The sequence below is a fragment of the Rhinichthys klamathensis genome, unplaced genomic scaffold (assembly GCF_029890125.1).
Source record: "Rhinichthys klamathensis goyatoka isolate OS25496 unplaced genomic scaffold, OSU_Roscu_1.1 h1tg000431l_1, whole genome shotgun sequence".
Classification (NCBI taxonomy): Eukaryota; Metazoa; Chordata; class Actinopteri; order Cypriniformes; family Leuciscidae; genus Rhinichthys; species Rhinichthys klamathensis.
The window spans coordinates 397,741-412,703 of record NW_026606927.1 but is presented as its reverse complement, the minus strand read 5'-3'; the positions used below and the strand labels follow the sequence as shown (position 1 = coordinate 412,703).

At 38.2% G+C, this 14,963-nt stretch overlaps 2 protein-coding genes across 14 annotated transcripts; both read right to left on the bottom strand.

Moving 5' to 3' along the window:
- Positions 1–155: 155 nt before the first annotated feature.
- hnrnpd (heterogeneous nuclear ribonucleoprotein D) lies at positions 156–6,345 on the bottom strand. Of its 8 annotated transcripts, XR_008803978.1 has the most exons (9): positions 5,973–6,345; positions 5,221–5,389; positions 4,918–5,079; positions 4,671–4,802; positions 3,287–3,383; positions 2,213–2,368; positions 1,480–1,574; positions 1,072–1,154; positions 156–336 (listed from the first exon to the last, which is right to left on the bottom strand). XR_008803978.1 is itself a non-coding variant. In XM_056235849.1 (8 exons), exons 1-7 carry the CDS (start codon positions 6,140–6,142, stop codon positions 1,507–1,509), a joined length of 954 nt encoding a protein of 317 aa, XP_056091824.1. In that variant the 5' UTR covers positions 6,143–6,345; the 3' UTR covers positions 156–336; positions 1,480–1,506. The 8 variants fall into 8 exon arrangements, 6 of the variants coding, with proteins under 6 accessions (XP_056091824.1, XP_056091827.1, XP_056091825.1 ...); XR_008803977.1 differs by having other exon boundaries at positions 1,072–1,574; XM_056235849.1 differs by lacking the exon at positions 1,072–1,154.
- Positions 6,346–6,555: 210 nt separating this feature from the next.
- Positions 6,556–12,467, bottom strand: hnrnpdl (heterogeneous nuclear ribonucleoprotein D-like). Of its 6 annotated transcripts, XR_008803980.1 has the most exons (9): positions 12,243–12,467; positions 11,676–11,847; positions 11,432–11,593; positions 11,176–11,307; positions 10,136–10,259; positions 9,881–10,045; positions 8,039–8,138; positions 7,561–7,664; positions 6,556–6,847 (listed from the first exon to the last, which is right to left on the bottom strand). XR_008803980.1 is itself a non-coding variant. In XM_056235856.1 (8 exons), exons 1-7 carry the CDS (start codon positions 12,329–12,331, stop codon positions 8,068–8,070), a joined length of 915 nt encoding a protein of 304 aa, XP_056091831.1. In that variant the 5' UTR covers positions 12,332–12,467; the 3' UTR covers positions 6,556–7,664; positions 8,039–8,067. The 6 variants fall into 6 exon arrangements, 4 of the variants coding, with proteins under 4 accessions (XP_056091831.1, XP_056091830.1, XP_056091829.1 ...); XR_008803979.1 differs by having other exon boundaries at positions 7,561–8,138; XM_056235856.1 differs by having other exon boundaries at positions 6,556–7,664.
- Positions 12,468–14,963: the final 2,496 nt, after the last annotated feature.

Here is a 14,963-nt window from a genome sequence, read left to right as displayed (position 1 = left end):
AATGGCCTACACACTTGTAAGCAATAAATTAATAAACTTGTATACAAATAGTTTCTAAATGATTTGGGCTCTCTACGGTTCATTGTACTCAACACAGAAATGTATAAGAGCTACACAACATGATTATAAACTTTCACAAGCTCTAGATTAGAACGGAAAAAAAAAATTCAGGATGAATATCAATTGAAATAACACTTGAAACTTTAGCGCGTGTCCTTGAAAGTAATTTCAGATTTCAACTGGCGCCCAAAGTGTAGTAACGTGTTGATCGACTCCGCATTTAAGCCTCTCGTTTTCTCCTCTCGGGGGGGGGGGGACTTTCAATCGCCCTGCCGTCTGAAAAACAAAGAAGGGAATATTAATTATGCTTATGAAAAACACAAACTCTTAAAATGCTAAGGAATCCCAATTAATGTCAATAAGGAGACAAGCCGTGACTTTGAAATAGAATAATAGTTGTGAAATTAAAGCTCATAACATTTTAATGCAAAACCTTGAATTGATGGAAATTAAAACACAAAAGGAAAGCATTACAAGCATAAGTTCTCATTTAAACAATACGACTTTCCCAAGATCTCGAAAGGTTAAAAAAAAAGAGAATTTGTTAGATGAAATTAACACGGTTTACAAGGTGAAGCTTTTTCCACCGCTGTCAGTAGAAAAATCACACAATACAAATATTAAAAAAGCACTTCTCCGGCGCAGTGGCGGCCTCCGAGTACAAGCCGGCGTGTAGCTCATGGACTACAGGGAATTACAGCTACACGAGCTACAGATAAAGCAGAGCAAGCATTACAGTGCATAATTAACCCTGGAAAGTCCAGAGAAAGCCGGATCCTTCAAAAAGTCAAGTTAATTTTACTCCGGCTCTCGTCATATTTTACCATTACTTGATGGTGCCTGTAAAAAATGGCATTACATTATAAGATACCATTAGATAAAACCAATCCCAAGACGTTTTAAGAGGAAAACAAAAGCTTGACGTGTCCTTTTTATGTTTTTTTGCTGTAGCTGCTGTTGTTTTTGCTTTTTGTTTGTACAACTGGTATACAGGATGTTGGAAGACCATACCAAATGGGAGCATTCGAGAGCGTACGCCTCTCGTACCCTGAGACAATCGGGAAGTCAGCTCATGGCCTGCAAGGAAGTCCCCGCTGGCAGGTACAAACAAGGTATATGTCAGAGTTAGGAGAAGACAACATTCTTCGGTTTTCTTTCCTTGTAATTCCATATTTTCTGGTATTTTCCCATTTAGCAGTACTGTACCTGTTACTTTTTACAGTTACAAAATGGCCAGCCAAAAGCCAGCTGTTACATTACTGCCAAAAGTCTCTATGTTACCACTACTGTAAAGCACTTCAGGGTGCTGTGAAACTTTAGAGAAAAACAAAAATTAAGCAATGTACATTACAAAAAAGATCAAATGGTGATGATTTAGAGAGCTAAAGATGCGTCGGCGTGAGCAACGCGAGCACGTACCTGCACACTTCGGCTGGCGTATAAAGGTTAATACGGCTTGTAAGTGTTTTGGTGGCCGCCTCGCCTCGGGGATTTGCCGTAGCCGCTCTGCTGATCTAGAGTTGGGAGCACAAAACAGAAACAACGCAAATGTGTTGGTGGCGTACGCTCGCTCGAGAAGATCTCCGAGAAAGACACTTCTTAGAAAACATCATTCGGGTTTCAGAGCCAATTTTGGGACATACTTACGTTAATCGTACTGAAAATACTGTATTCTGAAAATATGGTGAGAGACAAAGATTTGTGGAGTAAATGGGTGAATGTTTGAAAACTGTTTATTTTCTTCTAAAAAAAAAAACAAGCCACTGTCCAGCGGTCGTTTTTTTTTTTTTTTTTTTGCATGGCCTACAGATTTACACGTTCAGTGACTATCCAATGGATTCAAAGGCACTTTGACAAATGTGTTTTGAAGCTAAAGACATCCCTTTCTATATTTAGCACCATAGTTATTATAATACATATGTACAATGTAGCTTTGTGCAAGCGAGCCTTCCTTCCCTGTAAGACAAAAAGCAACTGCAGCAAACGTTCTAGAGTTTTCTCTCAAAGCGTAAGGCATGTATCATACAAGCATGTGCGTTCTGCTCAGATAATTTAGTGCACAATTGTCATAGTCCGGGTCGAGTACCGACAATCCACGATACAATATATCCTTAGTTTTGTCATCTGTGCGTTCACAAACAGTATTACATACTGCTGTAGTCACCATATCCGTAGTAGTTGTTGTAACCCGTGTAATCATAGCCCCCGTATCCACCATAGCCTTGATTGTTGTAGCCATAGTTCCCGTAATTTCCATAACCTTGATTCCAGTAGTTTCCGTATCCCTGGTTCCAGTTCTGATTGGGACCTATGGCAGAAACCAAACGCATGGCACAATTAATAAAGAGCGTAATAACAGAAGAAATTCAGGATGAATGTGGATTTGGGGTTTAAACAAACCACAACATGAAATTCACATTTTGAATTAGAAGAACATAAAATTAAAATGGAATGAAATTTGGTCAAGATGGTTACGAATTGATTTCCAGTAATATTGATAATGTTGCCACATCTGCTCTTCATGGTATTTAATGCATTATTTGTGGATCATATTGGAAGAACACTTATTTTCAATCAGACTTTCTTTTTTTTTTCATTCATCTCTCCCATAAGGATTTAAAAAAGGTTTTCTTTAAAGCTTTATAAGCCATGAACCAAGCAATCAGCTACCAGGAGAATCACAACACTACAAACTTTAATTACATTAAATTAGGTACAAGACTGTGAACTAAACGGCTTTATGACTCTGTTTTGCTAGTTTCAACTCTGATTGGTGTAGTTTTCTGTACAGCATCATGGGTAATGTAGTTTTTCACCAAGAATTTCACTGTTAAATGATTATTCTAAAAATAAGTTGAAATAATGTGAACCGAGGGCTTCAACAGAAGCAAATAGCATTGATTCACCACCTCGTAGCTCACAGTAGAGCTGTGTTTGAAGCTTTATACGCTTTTTTAGTACTTCCAGAACCAGACCGTTGCACTCTATTGTACTTAGTTTAGTGTATCTAATAAAAACTTTTATCCAACATATCATTAGTCCAATTTAATTATGTCTTGTTGTTTCTCAAGGCATGTTGAATTTCTTTAAATGTAGTAAATTCATTTTTCTATCATTACATTTTAACATCCGACCAATTCCTACACTCTGAATTACGGCCGTTCTACAGTCTGAGCGTTATCAAGGGATCATGTGTGTCAGTTTCCGTCATCATAGACGAGCGCACCTCCTCTCCCTCTGGACCTGGAGGGGTATCCTCCTCTTCCGCCCCACTGCTGCTGCTGCTGGTACTGCTCCTTAGACATGGCCACCTTGATCTCACACTGCACACACACACACACACACACAGTCACATTACACCTCACTAACAGAAGGGGCCATTGCACTCATGATCAGTCTCACAAAGGACATCTAGAGCATTTCACCACAAAAAGAAACTAAAGTACAGCAGGACAGCTGAAGGACAGGACGCCAACAAGTCAGAATATGAACTGATTAGTATTATCTGCTAATTATCATTATTAACTGTGTTTATAACTGCTTCAGAAGTCTTGGAAGCCAAAGCTTGTGATTATGGTAAGGGCCGTTACATTTCCGGCACACGCCTGAGGTGTTCGGCCAATCAAAACGCACTGGGTCAGCTGGCCAATCAGAGCACTCTGGGCTTTTCAGAAGGAGGAGCTTAGTAGAAATCAGAGCATTCAGACAGACCGGTAATAGAGGTGCTGCGATGATGTACAGTACGTGAAAAACATGTTTAATTCTATTCTATTACACCCAATAAACTAAATAATGCACTTTTAAAATAGCATCATATGACCCCTTTAATTAACAACAAGTGAGCAAGCTGATAATTAATTTAAAAAACATGGGCACGAATTATTTAGTTTTAACAAAAATTCTTAATTTCAGGCCACAATATCTGTTTTTCCTGCATATCATGTGTGGGGCACTGTAGATTTTAATAAATTTATACATAATTTCTTCACATTGTTTTCATTAAGTTATATCTATGATACAAAAACTATGTGGAAACACATTTAAAGGAGACTATGTTTTAGAATAACGAAGCCATGTAATATTTATGTTTAAAGACACAAGCCATGTTTCCATCCACTTGTCAATCGAATATCTGAAGTTCGGTAAAAAAACCTCACGCGAACAAACCTGGTGAAAGTGTGTTTCCATCCAACGGCTTTAAAGCGGATAAAAACCTGTGCGTAATGACGTCACATGCTGTTTTGCGATCAAATTGGTATATCGAATTGATTTGAGACATGTTAAGGTGTTTCCATTCATTTTCTCACCGAATTGCACAACATTCAAGCCAACATTTGCGAACAAAGTTTTCCTAGGCAAAATGGATCGCACCATAATGACGTTTCCATCCGCGTTTAGCGCATTAGCCGTATATCGATCAAGATAAAATCCGATGAGAACGAACGCATTTCATTTGAGTCGATATTCATGAAATTCAATCGAATTTTACTGTTTCCATAAGGCATTTTTCATTCGATATCACTTAATGCGGATAAAAACGTGTGGATGGAAACATAGCTACTGTAATGTCAAATGACGAATCATGCACATTAGGACATTTAAGACTTTACCTTACTTAAACCGATGTTGTGGTACTTCTTCTCCATAATTTTCTTTACTGGTTCCTCCTCTTTAAATGTAATGAAACAAAAACCTCGTCTTTTATTTGTTTTATTCTCCATTGGCAGCTCAATGGAATCCACCTAGGGAAAATATAGAGAAGAAATGCAAATTATAGTTTATTTATACATATATATAGCCTATATATATATATATATATATATATATATACACACACATTTAAATAATTCTCCATACCTCTCCATAGCCATCAAAGTACTCTCGGATCTTCTCTTCTGGAGTATCTGGGGAAAGACCTCCCACAAATATCTTCTTCACAGGCTCTTTGGACTTCATGGCCTTTGCTTTCTTAGGATCAATCACTTTTCCGTTCAGTTTGTGCTCCTTTTGCGTGATCACCTTTGACAAGGATCAGATATCAGACTTTGATTTGATCAAGGTTGCCTCAGCAGCATAACTGAAACGAAGCTTATGCTGCACAACTAATAGCGTAATGACAATAAGCACATGACTGCACACACGACTAATATGCAAAGATACCTTTTCCACACTGTCAGCTTCTTTAAACAGAACAAAGCCAAATCCTCGGGACCGGCCTGTCAAAGGATCCAGTTTCAGGGTGCAGTCGACCACCTCTCCATATTTGCTGAAGTAATCCTTCAGGTCTTTCTTAGTTGTGTCCCAACTCAAGCCCCCCACAAACATTTTCCTGAAAACAAAACACTGACGTGAGAACATACGGTGGCTCAAGATATTAAGGTGAGTTACAGAAATCAGCTAAAAACCAAGGTCAATTACTACTTGATTATGATTCAAGCCTTACTTTGACATGTAGTCATGTATTTATGAAATAATAATATACAATATAACGTGATAAAACAGCACACTGTGAACACATAGACCAAGTTTATTGAGTTTCTCTTTTGAAAAGACGCTTTTGACGAACGTGTATTTGAAAGGCAAATGAGTTCGGAGAGCTAACGAGCAGCTGCAAACTCATGAATATGCGCACGCGACTAATGAATATTCACAATTACACCCGGCCCGACAGATGTACATTCACGTCATGTAAGTTACAGTTTGGCCTATCAAGAAAAGAAAAATAATAATATATTGATTCACAGAAAATTAGCTGAGAAATTTGTGCTTGTTTGAACGAAACGCGTTACGTAAAGTCGAATAGACTCTTAACGATTTACCAAAATGACTGAACGAATCTATTAGTATAAGGAAATGTCTAAATTTAGGTTTATTTAACGTTACTGCGGTCTCTCTCCATGGCGTTCACTCACCCCTCATCCTCCTCATTCTTGCTGGCATCTATCTTGGAGCCCTCCGCCTCTCCCTGCCCGCCCTCTTCATCAGCGCCCGGCATCTGCTCTTCGCCCAAACCCTCTCCATCATCATCCTCCATCTTCATCACCATCATCGAGTCTTCGCCCAGATTCTGCTCCTCCGACATCCTTGTTCAATACTCGGCGAAACCGCGCGCAATCACGTCGTGTTCTTCTGAAGAATGCGTCTAAGGTTGTAACTTAACCGAAGCGACTGTAAATCGTGTTAATTGGGCTCAGAATCGCGTTTATTTTAGTCTGTTTTCGGGATGTCGATGGCAACGGCGTCCATTCACAAAATGGCGGCGAAACGGAAGTTGAACGTAATGACGTCACTCGCGACTCTTACGCATATTGGTAGCATTTTTTTTTTTTTTTTAAAGGAATTATAGATCCCGCTTACTATAAACCTCTGATATGCATATTTAGTCTGTACACCCCCAACGATGTGAAAAGTAAAAAAAATTGCTGTTATAACGCAGGTATGTATTACAGGTAGTGTATAACTCAAGAGAGAAAATGAAAACACAGCACAACAAAATTGTTTCCCATTTTTTAATCCCTTTATCCAAAAAACGTCAGGAAAAGAACTAAAATACAAAATAAAGCACACTTTTCCTAATCAAGACTTAAGAACACATCAGCACAAAACCTACAGGTTCGATCTGAACAAAGCACAGAATAAGACAAACTTGGAAACAAAACGTCTCGCTATTTACAAGGTCAGACACTGAATTTGTCCCCAGAGGACCGGATAACATATTTAATAGTTGTTTACGGACAGGATTCCACAAGCTGCCTCCGAGGAGCAATGTCCAAGTCAGCCTGCCGACCTACAAAAGAAGATACACAAGATGAACCACTCGGATTTGGACGCGTCAAAAAAAAAAACAGCACGTCCATGTTTCAGTGTTTAACTTCTTGAGCTGTCGATTTTAAACTAGGAAAATCATCATTAAAGATTAAAGATCATATGTTCGACGTCTTAGATCGACAAAACAGCTCATAAGCCAGCAAAAGCTTCAGCTCCAAGAGGCCGGTCGACCATTCGAGGAGCGAGCCCAAACGTCTTAACCTGAAAATCGCAATGTCATTTGCATTTAGCCAATGTGTGAGTCTGTCTAACACAGATTTGTCAGCTTTTAATGGCTTCGTAAACCCACTTTACATATGATCTTTAAAGGCTACGTTTAAGGAAAAGCCTTGAGGTGAACCCATTTGAAGTTCTCTATGGCCTCTAAAGAAAAAGCAAGCATTATGAGAGAGTTTATGCAATTATTTACAAGGGAGGTGTGACCGTTTTAAGGAAGAAACCAAAGAAAATAAATCACTGAAGCTCCACAACTGAAATACAAGAGCACTACAATTGAAAAAGAGAATACATCAAAGCAGTTATTATGAATCACTTTTAGGTTACGTTAATAAAGTCCTGGAAAAAACACACTTTGAACTGTTAACGAAAACCAACAACTTAAGGAAAATGGGGGAATCTCCTTTGTCTTTTTGTTTGTTTTACGCTGGTACAGGAAGTTTGAAGAGACCATACCACAGGACAGCGCTTTCTTGTGCATGCCGTGCTCTCTGCCCGCTATGTGCGACGCCCAGAGAATGTCGTGGTCAGGTGACACACGGCCTGCAATGAAGTCCCCGCTGGCAGGTACAAACAAGGTACAATAATCAGAATTAGGGAAAGAAAGGAAAAATCAGGAGAGGCGCCTTTACTCTGTACCCCTTTAGCTGTACTTTACCTGTTAGCATTGCTATCAAGTCTCTATGTTATTCCTTTATGATCACCTGTTAAAGCAGGAGGAGGAAAAGGAAAACCTACAGAAAAACTCTTACGTTTTTCTGGCACGCTACAAAGGCAAAATGGCTACACAAACATTAGCGATTAAAGATCTATAGACATGGATTTAACTCAGCTGCATTGATATGCATAGGCCGCCTTTAGGCTGTTAGTTATTGTCTATTGATCTTTAACATTGAGGTCGGGTCCAGAGCGTGGCGAAGATGTGTGACCTTACCATTGATATGAATGCGTTTAGCCACTTCATCAATACGGCTGGTAGCTGTTCTGATGGTTTCCGCCCTCCCGCGAGGCCTTGCCGTAACTGCTCGTTTGACCTACAGAAATCCAATACAGATGCTGTAGCACAATTCAATCGAGTCACTATAAACTAAACACAAAATTAATCACAACAGCCGTTTTGTTGGGACAAAAATGAGCATGAACTGCCAAAGCTCGAGACAAAAAGGCCCCGGCCATCTGACTCAACCCATTACATCTAAAGCTATGCTCAATCTTTCCTCTGACTGTTTATTGCAAGTGATCAAATATGATGCGTGTCCAGACATCATGGCTGCTTTGGTAATGGCGTAGGCGCACCCATGTATGTGACGAGGCTTTTAAAAACCAGTGCAGGACAAATGGAAGTGCATCATCTCGCTCTCCAAATAACTCCTCCATCTTTGAACGCACCACTTGAACCCCGTATGATTACTTCCGGCATGTCAGTCACCAGTTTTGACGCTATCGTTGTGTGTGTTGCGCGCATTAAGAGACGGTTTGAAACCCGATTTGAGCAGCCGGAGCGTCCAGACTGAGACGCATCTGTAAAATATGAGTGGAATCGCATTTCAAACCACCTCCATTTGTGATTTTTTTCAAATCGGATCAAAATTCATTTTCAAATTTTCAAAAACTCATCTGGATATGCAAAAAATCTGTATACCCTAATTTTTTTCCTTCATTTTAGATCTGTTTGTCTAGTGATGGGAAAAGTCTTGCATGCCCTGGAATTCTGTACATAAATTAGAGATCAAACTATTTTCAATTGATCTTACACAATGGAGCCTATTCAATGAATGGTACAAAAACTATTCCAAATTAGCTGTTTCATAATTTTTATTGACATAAAAAATATAGATATACTTTTTTAAATTAAGGCGAGACACTACAGGCAAAAACAGTTTTTGTCATGCATCGGTCAATTTTGAACTATTTGGCTTTTCATAAAAGTGTGGTTTCAAACTAGTGGAAAGAAAACATCCCAAATTCACTTTTAAGTGTTGCTTTTATTGCACCTATTTGAGTCTGCAGATTTGAATTACAATACATATCTTTAAAGGCCGTTTTTTCTCCTGCACTGAGTCATAAATCTCCACTTCAGCAGCTCTGACAAACACCAAACTTTCCCGTTGTATTCCTAGATATTCTGAAGATTTTTACGGAGGGGTTTGATCCTATTCAATTAGACTGATTTTAAACATTTCAATTCTAAAAACAACAATATTTTATTTCTGGATGTTGACAGTATTTATGGAGAAATAAAAAGACAAATCCAAAATCCCCTCTGTAAAAACCTTTAAATCTAAAATGAAACAAACTTTAAACCTGGCTTAATCCAGTTTTCAGATTTCTGTTCTGGAAATTACAATATAACATTTCAGAAAACTTGTAATACAAAAAAAATGTTGGCAATTCTTAATCCAATCAATCAACTGGGGAAGTATGGTGAAATCTATTAGTTATTTTTTTTACCCTATTAATCTGAGGTGTCTTGCCTTCACTGTCATGTTTTAATAATATTTAAAACATGCTTTATTGATATTTACTGTATTTAAATGGCCACATTGTGAAATATCTGACTTCATGACTATATCCTTACTGGTTGAAATATATAATTTTTCAAAAACCCGTGAGCTGAATTGTGTTGTGAGTTTTCCCAACCTACACCTTGATGCAACTTTTGCCTAAACTAAATTGTTTTAATAATTAACAGCTTCCTAAAGACATGGGTGAAAAATAAAATACATCATAAATATCAATGCGTGGCTCTCTGAGGGTTAAATGTGTGCAAAATTACCATTGTACTCATCATAGCCTTGTCCATAGCCATAATTTGGATAGTTGTATCCTGAATAGTCATAGCCAGAATAGCCATTATAGCCCTGGTTGTATCCATTGCCGTAGCCTCCATAGTTCTGGCCATAGTAGCTGTTGTATCCTTGATTATAGCCTTGGCCCTGTCCTGTTCAGAAAGAGTTAGAGAACCCTTTAGGTCAAGAAGAGCTAGAAGTAGCAGCTGGCCAAAGAGAGAGCCATCTCTAGATTGGCATACCTCTTCCTCGGCCGCCTCCTCGTCCTCCTCCTCCTCCTCCTCCCCGTCCTCCTCCAAAGCCCCGGTCCGCTCGGTTCTGCTGCTGTCTGTACACTTCTTTAGGCTGGGCAACCTTCACTTCACACTGGCAACAAATGGAAACAGCATTACTACCATGTGCTGAGTTCTTCACGGCAACAGAAGTGGACAGAATCAAATTAATCAGCATTTTTTAAATGTGCTTTTTATTACATCCCTGACAGAAAAACAACATTAGAGTTGGTCAAATCAATTTAATCCCATAATCTCTCATCAATTCAAACTATCATAACATGTTCACCAAGGTATGTTAAAATGTTTAGCAATATGAAGCTGAACACAGCTATTTATTACTCATTTATTATACTGAAGCATAAAGATGATTACACATTGTTTTTTTGTGTTCAATTAATGAAAAAAAGTAGTGGAAAACATGCTCTTAACTATTTCTTTACTGCATTTGAACTATTAAATCTTTTACCTCACAGCAATAGATGTTTAGTTGAAATAGCAGATATTCCTCTGATAAAACACCCTTTATAATAATTTCAGAGAAAATACACAGCGGTTTATAATAATGTTGTCAAAACTGATGTAATTTATTCCTGTGATCAAAGCTGAGTCTTCAGTGTCACATGATCCTTCAGAAATCAGTCTAATATGATGATCAAGAAACATTTCTGAGTATCAATATTGAAAACAGTTGTGCTGCTGATTTCTGTGTAAACCATGATACATTTGTATTTAATGATTCTTTAATAAAAGGACAGAAATCTTATAACATTATAAATGTCTTTACTGTGACGTTTGATCAGTTTGATGCATCCTTGATGAATAAAACTTTTAAAAAAAACATTGATCCCAAATATTTGATTGGTAGTGTAAATATAAAATAAATGTGTAAAAGACAATACTTAAGTGGATCGCATTCTTACTATGACCCGTTTTATTTATACTGAATGAGGTACTGGTGTGTGTGTGTGTCAAATGATCTGCAAGATATTTTGATAATATCAACATACCTTCCCTGATCCAATTTGATGGTATCTGTTCTCCAGCAGTTTCTGAACTGGATCCTCTAAAACGTACGTCACAAAGCAGAATCCCCTCCTCTCGTTTGTTTTGGTGTCCATGGGAAGCTCAATGCTTTCAATCTTTAGACAGAAAAATAACAGATTAGATTATATGAGCCAGTGTGGTGATCAAAAGTCCCAAATATGATAATTTCATCATTACACATGTTCATAATTAGATGTTGATTCAGTTCGAGTTACTCACGTCCCCATAAGCCCCGAAGTATTCCCGGATCAGTTCCTCAGTTGTGTCTGGACTCAGACCTCCGACAAAAACCTTCTTGGGGGGTTCCTTGCCTTTAATGGCTTTGGCTCTCTTGGGATCGATCAATTTGCCATCCAGCTTGTGCTCCTTCAGCTCTAACACCTGAACACATGAAGAGCCAGTTATGAACACGATGTCAAAGGAATCTTTTCACCAAAAGTAACGAGTGTCAGGGAGCATTTACCTTATCGACACTGTCAGCATCCCTGAAGAGCACGAACCCGAAGCCCCTGGAGCGGCCGGTCATGGGGTCTGTTTTGATGGTGCAGTCCAGGACCTCTCCAAACTTGGACAGGTAGTCGGTAAGGTCTTTCTTGCTGGTGTCCCAACTGAGTCCACCGATGAACATTTTCCTACTCAAATATATAAAAAAACATACATTTCACGCCACCGAATAAACGATGCAATATCATGCAAGTACTGATATTATATGTACATTTGCTGGTGATGCATGTTAAGAATGCAACATAGTAAAATGAAAAAACATTATTCACGTTATTATTTTAACAATGCCCAAAGTAAAATCCAAGCCGTTAGACGCCAGGATGCAAATTTGATGCAGACGGGTTGATAACATTAACTAGGTTTCGAGTATCTTAAGCTATATATATTGAGCACATTAATAATATACGCGTTTGAAACGACTTAGATGTGCATAAAGGGTGCAAACATGTGATTTTCATGTGATTTAGGGATTAAAGTCAGCGAGGCGGTTGGTAGTCCGGGGAAGGCCGCGCGCTCCGAGACTCACCCGTCATCCTCCTGGTTTTTACTCGCGTTTATTTTGGAGCCTTCTGGAAACTCGTCAGTGCTGAAGTCACCTTGTTCTTCGGCCTGCATTTTGGAGTATGTGTGGTTTGATCCGACGCTAGATATAAAGAAGAATATATTACAGCGGTTTTAAAAGGTCAAAGACTCCAACACGAATAAAGTGCCGCGTTGATTAAAATGGCGGACGGAGATCAGTGACGAAAAATCCGTCTCTCTCTGCGCGAGGAATCGGGAGGGGGGGCGGGGCTTAACCTAATAGTAATAGTCTTTGACAATAATAACAGTAATAAAACATAACACATACATAGTAGATATCATATATATAATAGCAGATGTTATAATATATAATTAAATATGTTTATAAAATACACTTTTATTACTGTATAAATGTATGTATGCTTACATATAAATAAATAAGTAAATAAATACGAGACACATCTAACCACAGTGTTCTATTTAAGATGGCCCAGGTAGCTTACCTTTATTAACATTCTATTAAATATTTTAAATTAATGCCTCCTTTGTTCACCGAAGTCTGTTGCAGTGGATCTGTTGCGGGTCACGTGCAGATCTGAAGAGGAGGCGTTCCCATTGGACAGCTGCTTTGCGCGAGGCCCTTCGATTCTTCTGCAAATGTTATTTTTATGGGGAAAAATACTTTCATTAAAGAGAATATCCAGCAAGATATATACGCAACCTTTAAAAGACATTATTTTTTGGATACTTTGATTTTGACCCCACTAAAAAAACAAAGCTTGCTTGGTGATAAATAAATAAAAACCATTTCTTGGCAAAATTTCATATACATAGGCTAAATGTAAATTTACCAACAACAAACCAGTTTTTGTTGTTGTTTTTTTGTTGTTGTTGTTTTAAAGAATTTAAAATGTACCCATTTCTTCCTCAGTAAACAAGAAAGCAATTAAAACAACCTCAATTTGTAATGACTTTAATTTGTAGTCTACACTCTGACTGATGTAAAAAATAATACCCTCATGGTCTTTTTTTGTCTTCTCCTATATTTCCTTTTGTTGTTTTTCTTCTTTCTTTTTTCTTCTCCTGTATGTTCAGATGACATTGAACATATTGTTGATTTTGAGTATTGTATAAAGTTGTATATCATTAATGTCATTTAGGCCTAATTGTTATACCCATAAAAAAACAAGATGGGGCAACCACACTTATTGAACTCATTATCAAGCCAGCTGAAGTGTGAAGATGCTCCTGGCTGACAGTGCTGTTACAGTAAATCTCTGGCATGTCGGAGACGGCCTCAGGAGTGCAGAGCAGAACTACGAAGACAAGAATCCTCTGGAGAATGTCATCAACCCAGGTAGCAAAGAATTCTGGCCCAGATTTGGCATGTGTCTGGCACAGCTGGCATTCATCCGGCACTGGCATACAGCATGTGGGCCAAACATGGCCCGAGTTTGGCAGAGATGGCACTGGATTTAAGACGGCACCCAAGACATGGGCCAGATATCAAATGGAGTATTTGGCCCAGATGTCAAATATAGATATGTGGGCCATATATGTATGGCCGATCTTGAGCCACATTTAAAATCATTTAAAAATATTTTTGAGTAAAATCCCAATGTTTTCCCATACAGAAAAGTAATATATTCACATATATGTGAAACACTGTAAAATATATTTTACAGTGAAAATGTTAACATGTTATTTAACAATAACATGTTATGCATTTTAAAAATATATTTTCAAAATGTATTTCAATATATTTTACAGTGTTTCACATATTTGTGAATATATTACTTTTCTGTATGGGAAAACATTGGGATTTTACTCAAAAATATTTTTAAATGATTTTAAATGTGGCTCAAGATCGGCCATACATATATGGCCCACATATCTATATTTGACATCTGGGCCAAATACTCCATTTGATATCTGGCCCATGTCTTGGGTGCCGTCTTAAATCCAGTGCCATCTCTGCCAAACCCGGGCCATGTTTGGCCCACATGCTGTATGCCAGTGCCGGATGAATGCCAGCTTTGCCAGACACATGCCAAATCTTGGCCAAATTTGTTTGCTGACTGTAGCTTAAGCTGCTCCCAGGTAGCAAAGAATTCTGGCCCAGATTTGACATGAAGCCGGCACGGCATTCAGTCGGCACTGGCATGAGGCATGTGAACCGAACATAGCCCGGTTATGGGCAGATTGAACCGTTTTTAAGGCGGCAAACAGGATATGGGCCAGTGATTATTTGTCTCACACGTAAAATATAGAAATGTGGCCCACATATGTCTGGCCAGACTTATCCCACAGTTAAAATGTAATTTCAGATATTTTATAATTGATAATATTTTCATAAACACATCTGTTTCCCCTATTCCTGTTTGCACCATGGGCTTATTGCTCTCTATTAACAAGGTTTAATTAGCCTAATAATAATTTAAAATATGAAACACCATACATTTTAAATTTACAATAGAACTTGAATTGTTTGACTGTCTCATTTCATGCACAAGAAGGCCAATCGTTTCTTTCTTACAACGTCCTAATATGGCAACAAAAAAACAAACAAAAACATTTTTAATTTTTTTTACCAATCAGGTTGCATCTAAAAACGCGCCCAGAAAGCGCGCCTAAACCGCAATGCTTCATGGGTTTGCAGTTTTACCTCATTGTAGTCTTTACACTCAATCTTGTATTTTTGTCTTCTTTATATATATATATATAT